Here is a 14,435-nt window from a genome sequence, read left to right as displayed (position 1 = left end):
TATGCCTATTGTCAACTGTTCATTGAACCGAGTAAAAAAGTAAACAGAAACTAAATTCCGGTCTTATGTCAATTTCTACAATATATCTTTTTAAAGAAACAGCTAGACGGCTGAGTGCGTTAGTATCATTATGCAGCGACTGGGTATTGCGCTGCGTCCATTGTAGCCTGTACTAAACGTCACATCATACAAGTTTCGTATGAGATCACGCTGGTGTTTTTTTTCTTTCGGAATAAGAACATTGCCATATCTGTAGGACTAGCCCGCTTATACACATTCGAAATGAGGTGATGGATACGTGACATTAATGGGAGAATGTATAAGACCGTCGTGTTTATTCGGGAATGGAACATACCGATGAAGCTGACATGAACAACATTGTATTAATATAATGTGGAGGAGAAGTGATCTCCTTTGTGGGCAAGAATAATTACGCAGTCTAATTATGTAAACCACTGCTAGCCGTTTTACTCGGAGTAAATAATAAGCGGCACGGTATAGCCTATAGCCATCTATCTCTCTTCGTCCAATAGCTTGAGGGCCGTTAGGGGCGACAATGAAATAGACCTAATGACACAGATTCTCAATAACTTCATGTCTTCAGCTGTAATACAGTTCTAGTTGGCTGATCAAATAGCCTAAACGTCAGTTATGACAGTCTAGAAATATCAGGCAGACACTCAGATCAGTTGAATTCTTATGATGGATGGGGACAATATTCAAAGAGCAGATCTTTCTAGGGCTGAAAATGATGATTTGACACCTCTCCAAGAAGCAGCATCCAATGGTCACCTCAATGATGTACAGGTTCTCATTGGGCAAGGAGCAGATCTAAATGGGGCTGATAATGATGGCAGGACACCTCTTCTTGCGGCATCATTAAATGGTCACCTCGATGTGGTAACATTTCTCATTGGCCAAGGAGCAGATATAAATAGGGCTGATATTGGTGGGGGCACACCTCTCTACTCGGCATCTTCAAACGGTCACCTCGATGTTGTAAAGTTTCTCACTGCCGAAGGAGCAGATCTAAATAGGGCTGGTTATGATGGCAGAACACCTCTCCTAGAGGCATCATTCAATGGTCACCTCGTTGTTGTACAGTTTCTCATTGGGCAAAAAGCAGATCTAAATAAGGCGAGTATCAGTGGCAGGACACCTCTCCACGCAGCATCATCTAATGGTCATCTCGACGTTGTACAGTTTGTCATTGGCCAAGGAGCTGATCTGAATATGGCACATCGGTTTCAAGGCACACCTCTCCACACGGCATCATCCAATGGTCACCTCAATGTTGTACAGTTTCTCACTGACCAAGGAGCAGATGTAAAAAGGGCTGATGATAAAGGCAGGTCACCTCTCCAAGCGGCATCATGGAATGGTCACCTCGTTGTTGTACAGTTTCTCACTGGCCAAGGAGAAGATCTAAATAGGGCTGATAATAATGGTAGCACACCTCTCCACACGGCATCTTCCCATGGTCACCTCGATGTTGTACAGTTTCTCACTGACCAAGGAGCAGATTTCAAAAGGGCTGATGATAAAGGCAGGTCACCTCTCCAAGCGGCATCATTCAATGGTCACCTCGATGTTGTACAGTTTCTTACTGGCCAAGGAGCAAATATAAATAGGGTTGGTATTGATGGGCGCACACCTCTCTACACGGCATCTTCCAAGGGTCACCTCAATGTTGTACAGTTTCTCATTGACCAAGGAGCATATCTGAAAAAGGCTGGTTATGATGGCAGGACACCTCTCCAAGAGGCATCATTCAATGGTCAACTCGATGTTGTAAAGTTTCTCTTTGGCCAAGGAGCAGATCTAAAAAGGGCTGATTATGATGGCAGGACACCTCTTCTTGCGGCATCATTCAATGGTCACCTCGATGTGGTAACATTTCTCATTGGCCAAGGAGCAGATCTAAAAAAGGCGGATAAATACGGCATGACACCTCTCCACATGGCATCATTCAACGGTCACCTGGATGTTGTACAGTTTCTCACTGACCAAGGAGGAGATCTAAATACGGCGGATAATGATGCCAGGACACCTCTACATGCGGCATCATCCAATGGTCATCGCGACGTTGTACAGTTTCTCATTGGCAAAGGAGCAGATATAAATAGGGAAGATAAGGATGGATGGACACCTCTCTATACAGCATCATTCGATGGTCACCTCGATGTTGCACAGTTTCTCACTGGCCAAGGAGCAGATCTAAAAAAGGCGGATAAAGACGACATGACACCTCTCCACAAGGCATCATTCAATGGTCACCTCGATGTTGTACAGTTTTTCACTGACCAAGGAGGAGATCTAAATACGGCGGATAATGATGCCAGGACACCTCTACATGCGGCATCATCCAATGGTCATCGCGACGTTGTACAGTTTCTCATTGGCAAAGGAGCAGATATAAATAGGGAAGATAAGGATGGATGGACACCTCTCTATACAGCATCATTCGATGGTCACCTCGATGTTGTAAAGTTTCTCATTGGCCAAGGAGCAGATCTAAAAAGGGCGGATAAAGATGCCAGGACACCTCTACATGCGGCATCATCCAATGGTCATCGTGACGTTGTTCAGTTTCTTATTGGAAAAGGAGCAGATCTAAATAGACTTGGTCGAGATGGCAGCACACCTCTAGAAGTGGCATCACTCAATGGTCACCTGGATGTTGTACAGTTTCTCATTGGCCAAGGAGCAGATTTACAAAGGGCGAATAAAGATGGCAGGACACCTCTCTTCGCGGCATCACTCAATGGTCACCTTGGTGTTGTACAGTTTCTGACTGACCAAGGAGCAGATTTAAAATGGGCGGATAAAGATGGCAGGACACCTCTCTTCGCGGCATCATTCAATGGTCACCTTGATGTTGTACAGTTTCTCATTGGCAAAAAAGCAGATCTAAATAGGACTGGTAATGATGGCAGCACACTTCTAGAAGCAGCATCACTCAAAGGTCACCTCGATGTTGTACAGTTTCTCATTGGCAAAAAAGCAGATCTAAATAGGACTGGTATTGGTGGGCGCACTCCTCTCCAAGCGGCATCATTCAATGGTCACCTTGAGGTTGTACAGTTTCTTGTTGGCCAAGGAGCAGTTCTGAATAAAGTTGGTCGAGATGGCAGCACACCTTTAGAAGTGGCATCAATCAAAGGTCACGTCGATGTTGTACAGTTTCTCATTGGCCAAATAGCTGATCTAAAAAGGGCTGGTAACGATGGAAGCACACCTCTAGAAGCGGCATCACTCAAAGGTCATCTCGATGTTGTACAATTTCTCATTGACCAAGGAGCAGATCTAAACAGGGCTGGTATTGGTGGGCGCACACCTCTCCAAGCGGCATCATTCAAGGGTCACCTCAATGTTGTACAATTTCTTATTGGCCAAGGAGCAGATCTAAATAGGGTTGGTCGGGATGGCAGCACACCTCTGGAAGTGGCATCACTCAAAGGTCATCTCGATGTTGTTAAGTTTTTCATTGGCCAAAAAGCAGATCTAAATATGGCTGGTGTTGGTGGTCACACACCTCTCCAAGCGGCATCATTCAATGGTCACCTCGATGTTGTACAGTTTCTCATTGGCCAAGGAGCAGATCTAAATAGGGCTGGTAAAGATGGCAGCACACCTCTGGAAGTGGCATCACTCAAAGGTCATCTCGAGGTTGCACAGGTTCTCATTGGCCAAGGAGCAGATCTGAATAGGGCTGGTTTTGATGGGCGCACACCTCTCCATGCGGCATCATTCAATGGTCACCTCGACGTTGTACAGTTTCTCATTGGCCAAGGAGCAGATCGAAATACGGCTGGTAATGATGGCAGGACACCTCTCCAAGCGGCATCATTCAATGGTCACCATGATGTGGAACAGTTTCTCACTGACCGAAAAGCAGATCCAAATAGGATTGATATTGGTTGGAGGCGCACACCTCTCCACGCGCAGTTAATTGATAAAGGTAAGTTCAGTTGGCAAGATTGATTGTATTTGTTATTGACTCTATCGACCCCCTCTCGGGGTATGTGAGTACAACGTATTTACAACAGAGTATCAATATAACAATAGTATAACAATGATAAACATGTGATAATATGAACAATGATAAACATGTGATAATATGAACAATGAACATATGTAATATGATTATTGATTATGATAATATGAACAAATCAATATATAATTTACAAATCAAGGCGAACTGGGCAGTTCACCCTCCTACCGCTAAAAGTTTGCCTCACAACATTGCTTACTTGTGAGCTATCATTTACAGTATTACCATCTACACTACCATCTACAAATATTCGGTTATTTTGTCAGAGCCGTCGAAAAACGAGCCCAATGCCAGCCAATGCCAATATCGGCTTTTTGTTGGCCTTTTCGTGCTGGTTATAATACGCACAACCAGCCGGCCCTTGTATTGTTATGATTAATTATGAATAATTAACGGTCACCATATTTTTGGGATAGTGGAGCTAAATTGATCGTATTCAATCTAAATTTACACATTTTGGGGTCGAAAACTACCTTCAGAGCAATTTTAGGTTCTAATAGGCAGAAATGTCATAAATAAGAATGTAAGAGCAATAACCATGTACTTTGAAGGCACTTGCGGTCTTAAAGGGAAAGTCCACCCCCAAAATAAGTTTGTTTCGATAGAGGCAGAATAATAAGAAGATCAGGTGAGTGAAAGTTTGAGCAAATTCTGAATGCAAATAAGAGAGTTATGAATTATTGAAGTTGTGATCAATCAAATACAAATTGGCAACTCTGTGACTTATTATACGAGCTCTCCTTCATTTGCTTTGTGCATAATATTCCATAAAATCATTTTTTCTTCGTTATTGATGACGGAATATATATTTGTTCCTTGCAGGGGGAGTATAGAAACATATTTGCAATTATTATATTTAGGGTGCATGTATGGTTGAAATTTTTCTTGAGGGAAAATGAAAATTTTAGATTTTTTTAGTACTGAGCAAATGGAAGTTGAGCTCACATGGTACGTCATAGAGTTGCCAATTTGTGTTTGATTGATCACAACTTCAAAAATCCTAACTTCCTTATTTTTAATCGGAATTTGCTCAAACTTTCACTGACTTGTTTCTCTCATTTTTCTACTCCTATTAAAACTAACTTAATTTCAGGGTGGACTTTCCCTTGAAACATTCCATTAAAGAACATCATAGCCTATATAGACCGTTATCTTTTAGTGATTAATGTATTATATTACAACTAATGAAACCCGTCGAAATCCACAGATAGCTAGAGCAGATTAGAAATACATTTTGAAAAATGAAACATGTCAGCTTCATATACAATGTGCTTTAGAAAGTACGTAAACCTTGAAAATCACGATCCCAGTGTCCGTAGGGCTATTACGATATTTCATGTAATCATTATATTGTAATTTATATACCTCACTTAAGAAATCCAGCCATCTGATTGGTCGAATTGCATTCATAAACTTCAACTGTTCCTGTAAAATTCTCGGTAACCATGCATAAAACATTTCAATATTTTTAATAACCATGGTTATTAAAAACAGTTGGTCAGCCTCCATGGTTACCCCATAGGTTTACATGTTAAAAAATGGTTTGAGCGATGGAGGATGCCGTATGTGTGCGAAGGATTGGTCGGTAATTTCAATACAATTGAATCTCGATCGATCTTACCGACAATTTTATCTTGCATTGTTGACATGAAGACGAAAATAAACTTCCAAAAACAAAAAAACAACATCTGCCGATAGATCTTGATCTAAGTTCGTGCCAATATGCATTGCAAAAGTAAAAGAAGAGTCCGTATATGGAGCTTTTGCGAAGCATTCATCACACGCGAAGCCGGTTTCAATCCATTTTAATGTATATATTGGAGAAAACTGCCAAGCATGTTAACGGCGGGCCATAGCCGAGTGGTCTAAGCGTTGGTTTTCGGTACACCTCTTGTTGTACGCAAGGGTTCGAATCCCGTCTTCGACAAATTGATAAATATTTTTAATTTTTCATTTTTTAGTCTATTTTTTTTCGGCATATAAAAGTATTAATGACTGCTTTAATATTCGAGAAATAGTTGTTTTCATACGCTCTCGGGAAGGTTAGAATTGGGCTATTCCCCTCGGCAAGCCTCGGGGAATAGCACAATTCTAACCTTCCCTTGAGCGTAATAAAACAACTATTTCTCTCAAAGCAGTCATTAATACTATAGTGTTACCTTGACATACTATACACGTTAAATATTGACTGAATTGGGCAATTGGGCAACCACATATATATAAGTTACTTATTCATTTTATCAGTCAGTCACAATTTCGGAAAACCGAAATTGAGCAATATCTTCGAAAACAGCGAATTACGTACGTGCAGTGAATACAGAGCCCTCATATTTTAGTTTAAGGCAGTGTTTACAAAAGCCATGGGGAAAATCACCCTGTTCATTTTAGTTTTCAAAAAGATGAATCTTTGGCTTTATTATGATAAAAATCCATGAATGAATGTGTCTCATAAATTTCCTTTCAAATAGCAAACATTTGAAGAAATAGATGTATATCGGCATCATTATTTTTCAAGAAATATATATCAACAGCAGTTTAACTTTTTCATGCGTTTTGTGCACACTACGTTGCACCGAAAGATAAAGGCCGCTCGATCGATATCCACATTCGCTGTTTTCGAAGAATTTGCTCGGTCTTCCGAATTTGTGTTTTTGGAATGAGCCTCCAAAGTTTGATTTGTTAATGTTAGAAAATAGCCGAGCCAACTGTCTGTGTTTTATTTGGACATGAATAAGCTCGACTCCGATAGTTACCATCATAGGCCCGCTATGCAAATGCACTTTCACAGGCGGCGGACCCATCTATTTCTTAAAGGTGCCCATTCCATATTGTTAAAAGTGCCCCATTCTGCAATGACAATTGCCGATGATCAAATTTGAGAGGTTTCCTTTTACTATAACAAGAGCCCTTTTCGTTTGTAATAAGTGCCCCCTTCTCCTTCTGAAAGTTCCCCTTTTCATCGGATGATTGCCCCTTTTTACCTCTGATAAGTGTCTCCTTTTATATCGAAAATTGACACCTTATTTGTTCTAATAAACGCCATTTTTCCTTTTGATAAATGTCAATTTTGTATTTACTTTTCATAAGAGCCCTTTCCACTACCCATGAATGCCTCCTCACATCTCTAATAAATGCCTCTAAAAATATCGGATAAGTGCCCCTTTGATTCGACAAGTTCCAATTTTCCTTTGTAAAAATATCCCCTATTCATCTCAGATGAGTGCCGCTTTTCAGGTACAAGAAGTGCCTCTTACCATCTTTGGATAGTGTCCCTTCACCTCTTATAATTGCCTTTTTTCAAATCTGACAAGTGTCCCTTATATTTTGACAAGTGTTTCTTTTCCTATGTATGCCCTCTTTCCATCACACCTAACTGCAAAGTATGATGCTTAAGCAGCATCCTGGACCATGTAGACTGTAGAGAGAGAAACAAATATTGAAAACATTCCTGATAATGTAATCACAATGTAGGGGTATATACCAATTTCTAAAAATGATAAATTGTCGCTTTGATATTTCCCTTTTGAAGGTGCCACTTTTTCCAGAAAGGGCCCCTTTTTTGTTAACCCCTCCCCTACCTACTTTTGAAAAACGCTCTGCCGCCGCCGCTGTGCATATTTGTTACAGTGAGTGAACATATGAGATGAATAAACTGCCGTTTCTGCTGTATATTATGTGCTATATAACACCTCATTTGGTTGTTTCTTTGTAGATCCAGCCGTGGGTTCAAAACAGGAAAGCGGGGGTGTCGAAAAACAGGTGGATAACGAAGCAAACGTAGACGCCTCAAAACTGGAACAGCTTAACTTAGACTCTGCATCTTCTGAACAAGTCGTAGAAGATGTTATTCGTGATTCCATGGAGGCATCCGATCAGCAAGCAGGCTTGATTCGCATCGAGAAGTATGGCATTGAAGTCAAATTTCATCCAAGTGAGATTTGGGGCGTTGATGACATCCAGGCAGTACCTGAAGTTCCAGCTGAACTGGTAGATCTGTTAACGGAGGACCAAGCAATCATTTGTGTTGGCCTTAAGGCATCACCCTATGATGCAAACTTTAAATATCCAATTAAAGTGACGATGCCCCATTCAGCAATTTTCACAAGTCTCGATTCTGCATCTATTGGGACTTACCATCGGAATAGCAGTAAGAATAATGTTATGGTTAAAAGCATACCGTTAACATTTTTTTTTTAATTTCTGAAGTTTGTGAAATATTGAATTGTCCTGATTTATGTTTTTTGAGAATGTGAAATTCAAATGTGACATTCAAACTTAAGCTATGGTTGCAACACCTAAACGTAGCCTGCTCGGCGGCCGCCCGGGCACCGCTTGTTTTTAGGGCATCGCTCGGTCGGTGCGGAAGTTTTAGCGTAGAGTTAAAATTCGAGTGGCGCCTGATCACTTTACTCGCCCCCAAAGTACCATCGGTGCCACGCTGATCCCTGGCCGGCCGACGGTCAATTTCTTTAAAATCTGCCGGTGGCCGGCCGGGAATCGGTGGGTCATCAGTCGGTCACTGCCGGGACGCCGGCCGGAGAAGCTTCCCCATTTCGCCCAGTTTTGACCTAAAATCGTCCGGCGACCGACGGGAAATCGTCAGGGTACCGCTCAGGCATCGCTGGGCTCTAAACCCTGCTCGATATCTCCAAAAATCGTAGGGCGATGCCTAAATTCCAGCGGCGACCGAGCAGGCTACAGATCGGTCGGTCGCCGCTCTGATTTGTGACCATAGCTTAACGTCTAAAAGTATTCAACAAAAGCCCTAAAATCAACTCGTTCCCCTTTCATTGTTGAGCTAGGAAAAACACAAAAAAATATTAAATTAACGAGGGGTATGAATAATTTAGTTGTTAAATGTATATCTTTGTTCAGAAGCATTAGATTACAATGGTATCATAATTCAATAACCCATCGCAACATTCAGTGATATATGCCTGCTTCATTAGCATATACAGAAGCCACTTTTCGAATTTGTCCGGTCAGTTAGGATTCGACCCCATATGCAATTAGGAGTGTTTTATGATACGAATGGATTTGTCGACCCTCCAAACCTATATGTTAAGACGCGAAAATCGCATCTCTAAGATAAATGTATCATTATTTAAAGCTTTAATAACGTAATGGCTGTACTCTTTGACGCTATTTTGAAAATAAGCACTTTCTTGGAATCTAATTTTTTTAGAGTTTAAGTATGTTGTTTTTGATGTCAAACACTACTAGAAACTGTTGTAAAATCTTTGTTGCATTTTTTTTTCGAAGGGGGGGGGGGGTATTTGTTTCTCTCCAATACATTGACCCGACTATAAACCGATACCGAGTTTTGTATTGCTTGTTATACGGGGTTGCTAAAAATGAACGCAAAACGTGAGGGCTGCAATTTCAACGACAAATTGCCTCAATGTCATTTGTTTTTTATAAATTGGGTAGATCATTCTTTCCCTTGCAAAATAACACCAATCAATGATCATCAATTTCGATGTAAGGGGTTTGTTTTTAACCCTTTTTTGTTAGAAACCGTCTTAAGCGAATTTCTCCCTGCATCATGCAAGCATGAATTCTTTTTTTTTCTCGTTTAGGTATAAATTAGGGGTGATCTATCGTATAACGGGAATCGGTGGTATAAAGCTGGGGTATTCCCCCCCCCCGCCCTCCCATCGCTTCTGTGTTCTCTGAAATTTGTATTTGTATTTTCTTTGCTTTGTTTTACATTTTGCAAGGAACAACAAATTGCGATTACGCATATGTTTTCTGTTTTCAATTAAAAGGTTCCGACAGTTTTTCATTGATTGCCTTTGCCAATGGTGACCCTCGATGTGTTGTTCGAGAGCGAGATCTTGATCTCTACATCTCCCACTTCTCGGAATGGTGGATTGTTGCTTTCATCACAAAGGTATTCTTCGGCAAGCGTGTCATCTGTACGCCCTTTTTACCCGAGCCCAGCCGTAGGAACGCTAAGCACCTGTTGAGGCTCTGCATTAGAGACAGTAACTACGGAAAAGCAGAGGTATGAAAGGGAAGGGGTTAAGTGACACAGTTTGTTCAAAGACTACCAAAGTAATGACGTCATATTCGCTCATCGTTCATATTACTGGTTCCAAATAATATTGTGCTAAACAATGGTGTGGTTATTACAAGCGCCAAACACTGAATTTGCCCTGTTCCAGCCCGTTGCTTTGATGATTTCACGTTAAACCCCATGCGCAGGTTCTGTTGTTTGGAACCAGTAATGGAGATAACAAGCAAATATGACGTTAGCAGTACTGTATGGATTCGACATTTCACATCAATTTGGACCTTCTTCTGCATAGTCGATGGCTAAGACTGTCAGAAAAAGGGTATTTTTAATAGTATTGTTCGTCAACGAATAAAGTGTGCTGACATGACGATGACAAATACAGTCCATATTACAAAAGTATACCCAAGGCTTTGGCAGCCTATGATAAAAAAAGTCTTAAATAAATGTGACCTTGAAATCTGTTTCATGAGCAATCGTAACATGTTCTCTATCTATTTAATCTCTCTTTTTATAGTATTTTCTGCCGCGGATGAGAGAACACTTAGGGCTTTAACGAGTGCCGCAAACTCTCCTTAGCTCCTATACCAAGTTAGGGCTGATGCACACAAGTTTGATTAATGCCAGATACTTGTGTTACTTTCGTCTTAAATCCTGATCAAATGTTCTGCTTCTGAGCCTTTACATGACCTTGTTTCAATCAACAGGATAACCATTCTTTATAACAGCCTAGTAACTTCCTGTCTCTTATTGATATTGATATTAATCGAACGAACAGCACATTGAAAACCTATCATGAATTTGCATGTTCTTAATATTATATTCCATGACCTAATTGATAAATTGAGCGTTAAATATTGCCAAGGTGGGGTATACTTTTTAGACGCACTGTATAACAAAATTCGAGCATATGGTTATTTCATAGTCTTTGCCATTGTAACAGAACAATCATATGACACAGAGCACTTAACGGAATAATGTCAGCAATACAATTTTGCCCATTGAAAACTACCGTTGTATACACTAATATCATGAATGTTCTGGAGCATATATACTCAACGAGAATGTTTGAACGTTAGAAATATATCCCGGCATATGTAAATGGCAATAAGTTTATTAACACTTTTTAATCTGTAAAATGTACGTATAATCCCGTAGGCCTTTTCTTGTGTGAACATTATGCTAATTTATTCTTCTTTTATACCGCATTCGTATGATATAAACATTTTTGTTAACTCTTTTGTTAAAAAAAACAGCCCAAAGTAGGATACGCGAAACCAGAAGAAGAAGAAGAGTATTTTGTGGCATGGCGTTCTGGCGAACTTAAAGTAACCTGTCAGGTAGACGACATGGACATAGGCACTCAGGCAAGTTAATATAAATGCTTTAGACACAACGACAAAACAAACTGAAAATTGACTGGTCGATTTGTTGGCTTTTAAGTGCAATGCATTTGTTTGGTTGGTGTGGTGTCCATCTGTATGATCGGTCCATAGCGTATTGAGAGAGTGCGTTGTGACACGCGGACACGTACGTGATCAAAGGTTAATTCACAGAGCTCCAAATAGTTCCCTCCCATACAAAATCTCTATAATAATGGGATAGAACTTAATTCGGAGCTCCATTAATTAACCTTTAATCGCGAACGTGTGCACGTGTCACAACGCACTCTCTCTCTCGATACGCTGACGGAGGTATACTCGAAGTTAAAAAAAAGAAAAAAGAATTACCTGATTACCTGAATATAAATGTCATTCTTGGAAATAAATGTATCAATTCTTTCTAAAGGTGTATTATCAATATAATAATAATATTAATAATATTGTTTATGTACCCTCTCTCGACGATAGTGCGTTTGATTACTCAACCATTTTATAGAGTGATACCTACGGGGTTCAATGGAGACACGTGTAGCTTAAACCGTATCCTCGTAGAGGAAGAGATAATCTTACATCACTCAAATTGTTTAAGTCATACAATCTAATTCATGGGCATGACGGATACATTTAATGTGTATTTAAAATGGTTATCCTATGCTCTCTTAACAGACACGACAGGAAACTTTGTTTCGTAATTTAGTTCAGGTCAATGTAACGTTCGTTAACACTTCAACCGCTGGCAAATCCGAAGTTGAGGTTCGGTTCATTTTGAAACAAAGCGCAACGATAGACATTATTTGTCTGATGAGTATGTCAGGTAAGTGTTAAATGCTTAAAATCATATATATATATATATATATGTAGGCTCGTAGCTTCGCTTTCAGCTTCATAACGAAGAAATGAAAAAAAGGAGGAAAGAGAGGAAGAACAACAACATTTTAATATTCCAAGCTTATCAACTGTTTCAAATGTCTAAATGGCAGAAATATGGTTTTGGAAAAAAAAGGGAAAAAAATGCTGATGCCATAAAATATTGATCTAGCAAAATCGTAATTTGGTGTTGTATTTTCTAAAAGACAGAATGGTTAGGTATTAAAAATAAACAACGAAATTACTTATCTCGGCCAAGCTCTGTTTTTGGTAAATGTGTCTCTACCAAACGTACTGTAAAACGTTCAAAAATTATAACAGTTTCAGAAGAAAAAGGTGTCGAAAAATTGTACACGGTTGGAAATAATATTGGAATTCAGTATCTCAAACGCTTAGGAAGGATGAAACACCGACGTGAAGCAATGTTTTTGCCTTCTTATTACAGGAGACGAGGTGACACCCAGGGCAAACCGAGCTCAAAAGTAGGTCTATATTTATTTTTTTGTTTCGAAATATTATATTCCGCTGCTGATTTTCTTCTGGGTGTTAATGTGATTACATGTTAGTATTCATTCATCACTACTTCTTCTGATTGTAAGGTAGGTCTGTTGCGCAATTTTGGTTTTCTTATTTCCTATAGATTCCCCTATTAGATTTGAAACAATCAATCGTCATTGTCTTGTACAACGATTATCCTCACGTTTGGGATAAGTGGAACTGCTTTGCAGTGGTTTATATCTTATTTAGTCTCCGTCAATTCTGTTTCCTCAGGAAAACACAATCCTTGGTCCGGGGTCCCACAAGGCTCTGTCGCCGGCCTGCTACTCTTTATAATGTTTACATCTCCCTTGCAAGATACCATATTGGCTCACAATATATCATGTATGACATATGCAGACGACGTGCAATTGTGCCTAACATTTGATTCTGGGAATCGCTCTGCTGCTGTTCAGAAGATGGAAAATTGCTTAAAGGATGTTAAAATTTGGGTACTTCAGAGCAAACTTTCTCTAAATGACACTAAAACTGAATTTCTTTACTTTCATTCCAAGTTTGTTTCTCATGTCCCACAAATCAGTTTAAGAATTGGGCAGTCTGTAATTTAGCCATCCTTTATGGCCCGTAAGCTTGGGGTTGTTATGGATTCTTCACTTACTTTGTCTCAAAATATTGATGCATTTGTAAATTTGCTTTTGTAGCTATAAGGAAAATAGGAGAAATTCGTAGGTTTCTCGACCAGAATACAACCCATCGTCTTATCCATGCTTTCGTCGCATCTAGGATAGGTTGTTGCAATTCCCTTCTATTTGGTCTTCCTGCAAAAATAACCTCAAAGCTCCAACGTATCCAAAACACAGCAGCTCGTCTTCTTTCCTGTGTTCCTCGTACTTACAAAATTCTCCTCCTTACTTTCAAGACTTATCATGGTTTTACGCCTTCATATCTTTCTGAACTCCTTCCTCGATATACTCCTGTTCAGACTTTGCGATCTGCTTTTTTTCTTAGAAACAATACGGTCAACGTTCTTTCGTTTATGCAGCTACATTTCTTTGGAACAATCTCCCCCTTCAAATTCGCAATGCCAGTTCTTTAATTACATTTAAAACAATGCTAAAAACATATTTATTAAAGTATTTTTTTCTGAACGGCCCTCTGACCTTTCGCCTTTTATAATTTTGGTAGATTAACGTAGGATAATATTAATGTTTGAACAATTTGTATTTTGGTTTTAAGGGATTTGTAATTATGTATAGGCCTACATGTAATATTTTTATTTGCAAAGTTTTAATATTAATTGATTTGATGTAATTTGTAATGCAAATTCTGTTTCCTTTACTTATCAACAGTGTTCCTCTTAAACCGCCTAAAGGGAAAGTCCACTCGAAAAATAACTTACTTTCAATAAAACAAAACAAATTCAGACAAACCACTGAAAAAATTTGAGCAAAATCGGATAACTAATAAGAAAGTTATGAATTTTTGAAAAAGTATGTAAAACTATGGAACAATGAGAATCACAACACAAATTGCCAAGATGGTTATCAGTTTGTGACGTCATGTCCTCACTATTTATCCATTGCTCTATGGTTTAATCCCATTAATTTCCCTTTTTATT

General features: G+C 39.5%; 1 protein-coding gene across 1 annotated transcript; it reads left to right on the top strand.

Annotated features, from left to right (window-relative positions):
• Window positions 1-702: 702 nt before the first annotated feature.
• Window positions 703-11,446, top strand: LOC115927565 (serine/threonine-protein phosphatase 6 regulatory ankyrin repeat subunit A-like). Its single transcript, XM_030993620.1, has 4 exons — window positions 703-3,961; window positions 7,767-7,985; window positions 9,823-10,061; window positions 11,327-11,446. The coding sequence occupies exons 1-4, from the start codon at window positions 703-705 to the stop codon at window positions 11,444-11,446; spliced, it is 3,837 nt and encodes a 1,278-aa protein (XP_030849480.1).
• Window positions 11,447-14,435: the final 2,989 nt, after the last annotated feature.

This window comes from Strongylocentrotus purpuratus, unplaced genomic scaffold (genome assembly GCF_000002235.5).
Source record: "Strongylocentrotus purpuratus isolate Spur 01 unplaced genomic scaffold, Spur_5.0 spur5_scaffold_20, whole genome shotgun sequence".
Classification (NCBI taxonomy): Eukaryota; Metazoa; Echinodermata; class Echinoidea; order Camarodonta; family Strongylocentrotidae; genus Strongylocentrotus; species Strongylocentrotus purpuratus.
Note: the sequence above shows the minus strand (reverse complement) of the source record. Positions and strands in the feature narration are given on the sequence as shown.

Coding starts and splice junctions, on each gene's coding strand:
- LOC115927565 (XM_030993620.1), top strand. CDS start 703: ATGGATGGGGACAATATTCAAAGAGCAGATCTTTCTAGGGCTGAAAAT. Junction 7,986..9,822: donor TGAAGTCAAATTTCATCCAA/GTGAGATTTGGG, acceptor TTCAATTAAAAG/GTTCCGACAGTTTTTCATTG. Junction 10,062..11,326: donor GTAACTACGGAAAAGCAGAG/GTATGAAAGGGA, acceptor TAAAAAAAACAG/CCCAAAGTAGGATACGCGAA.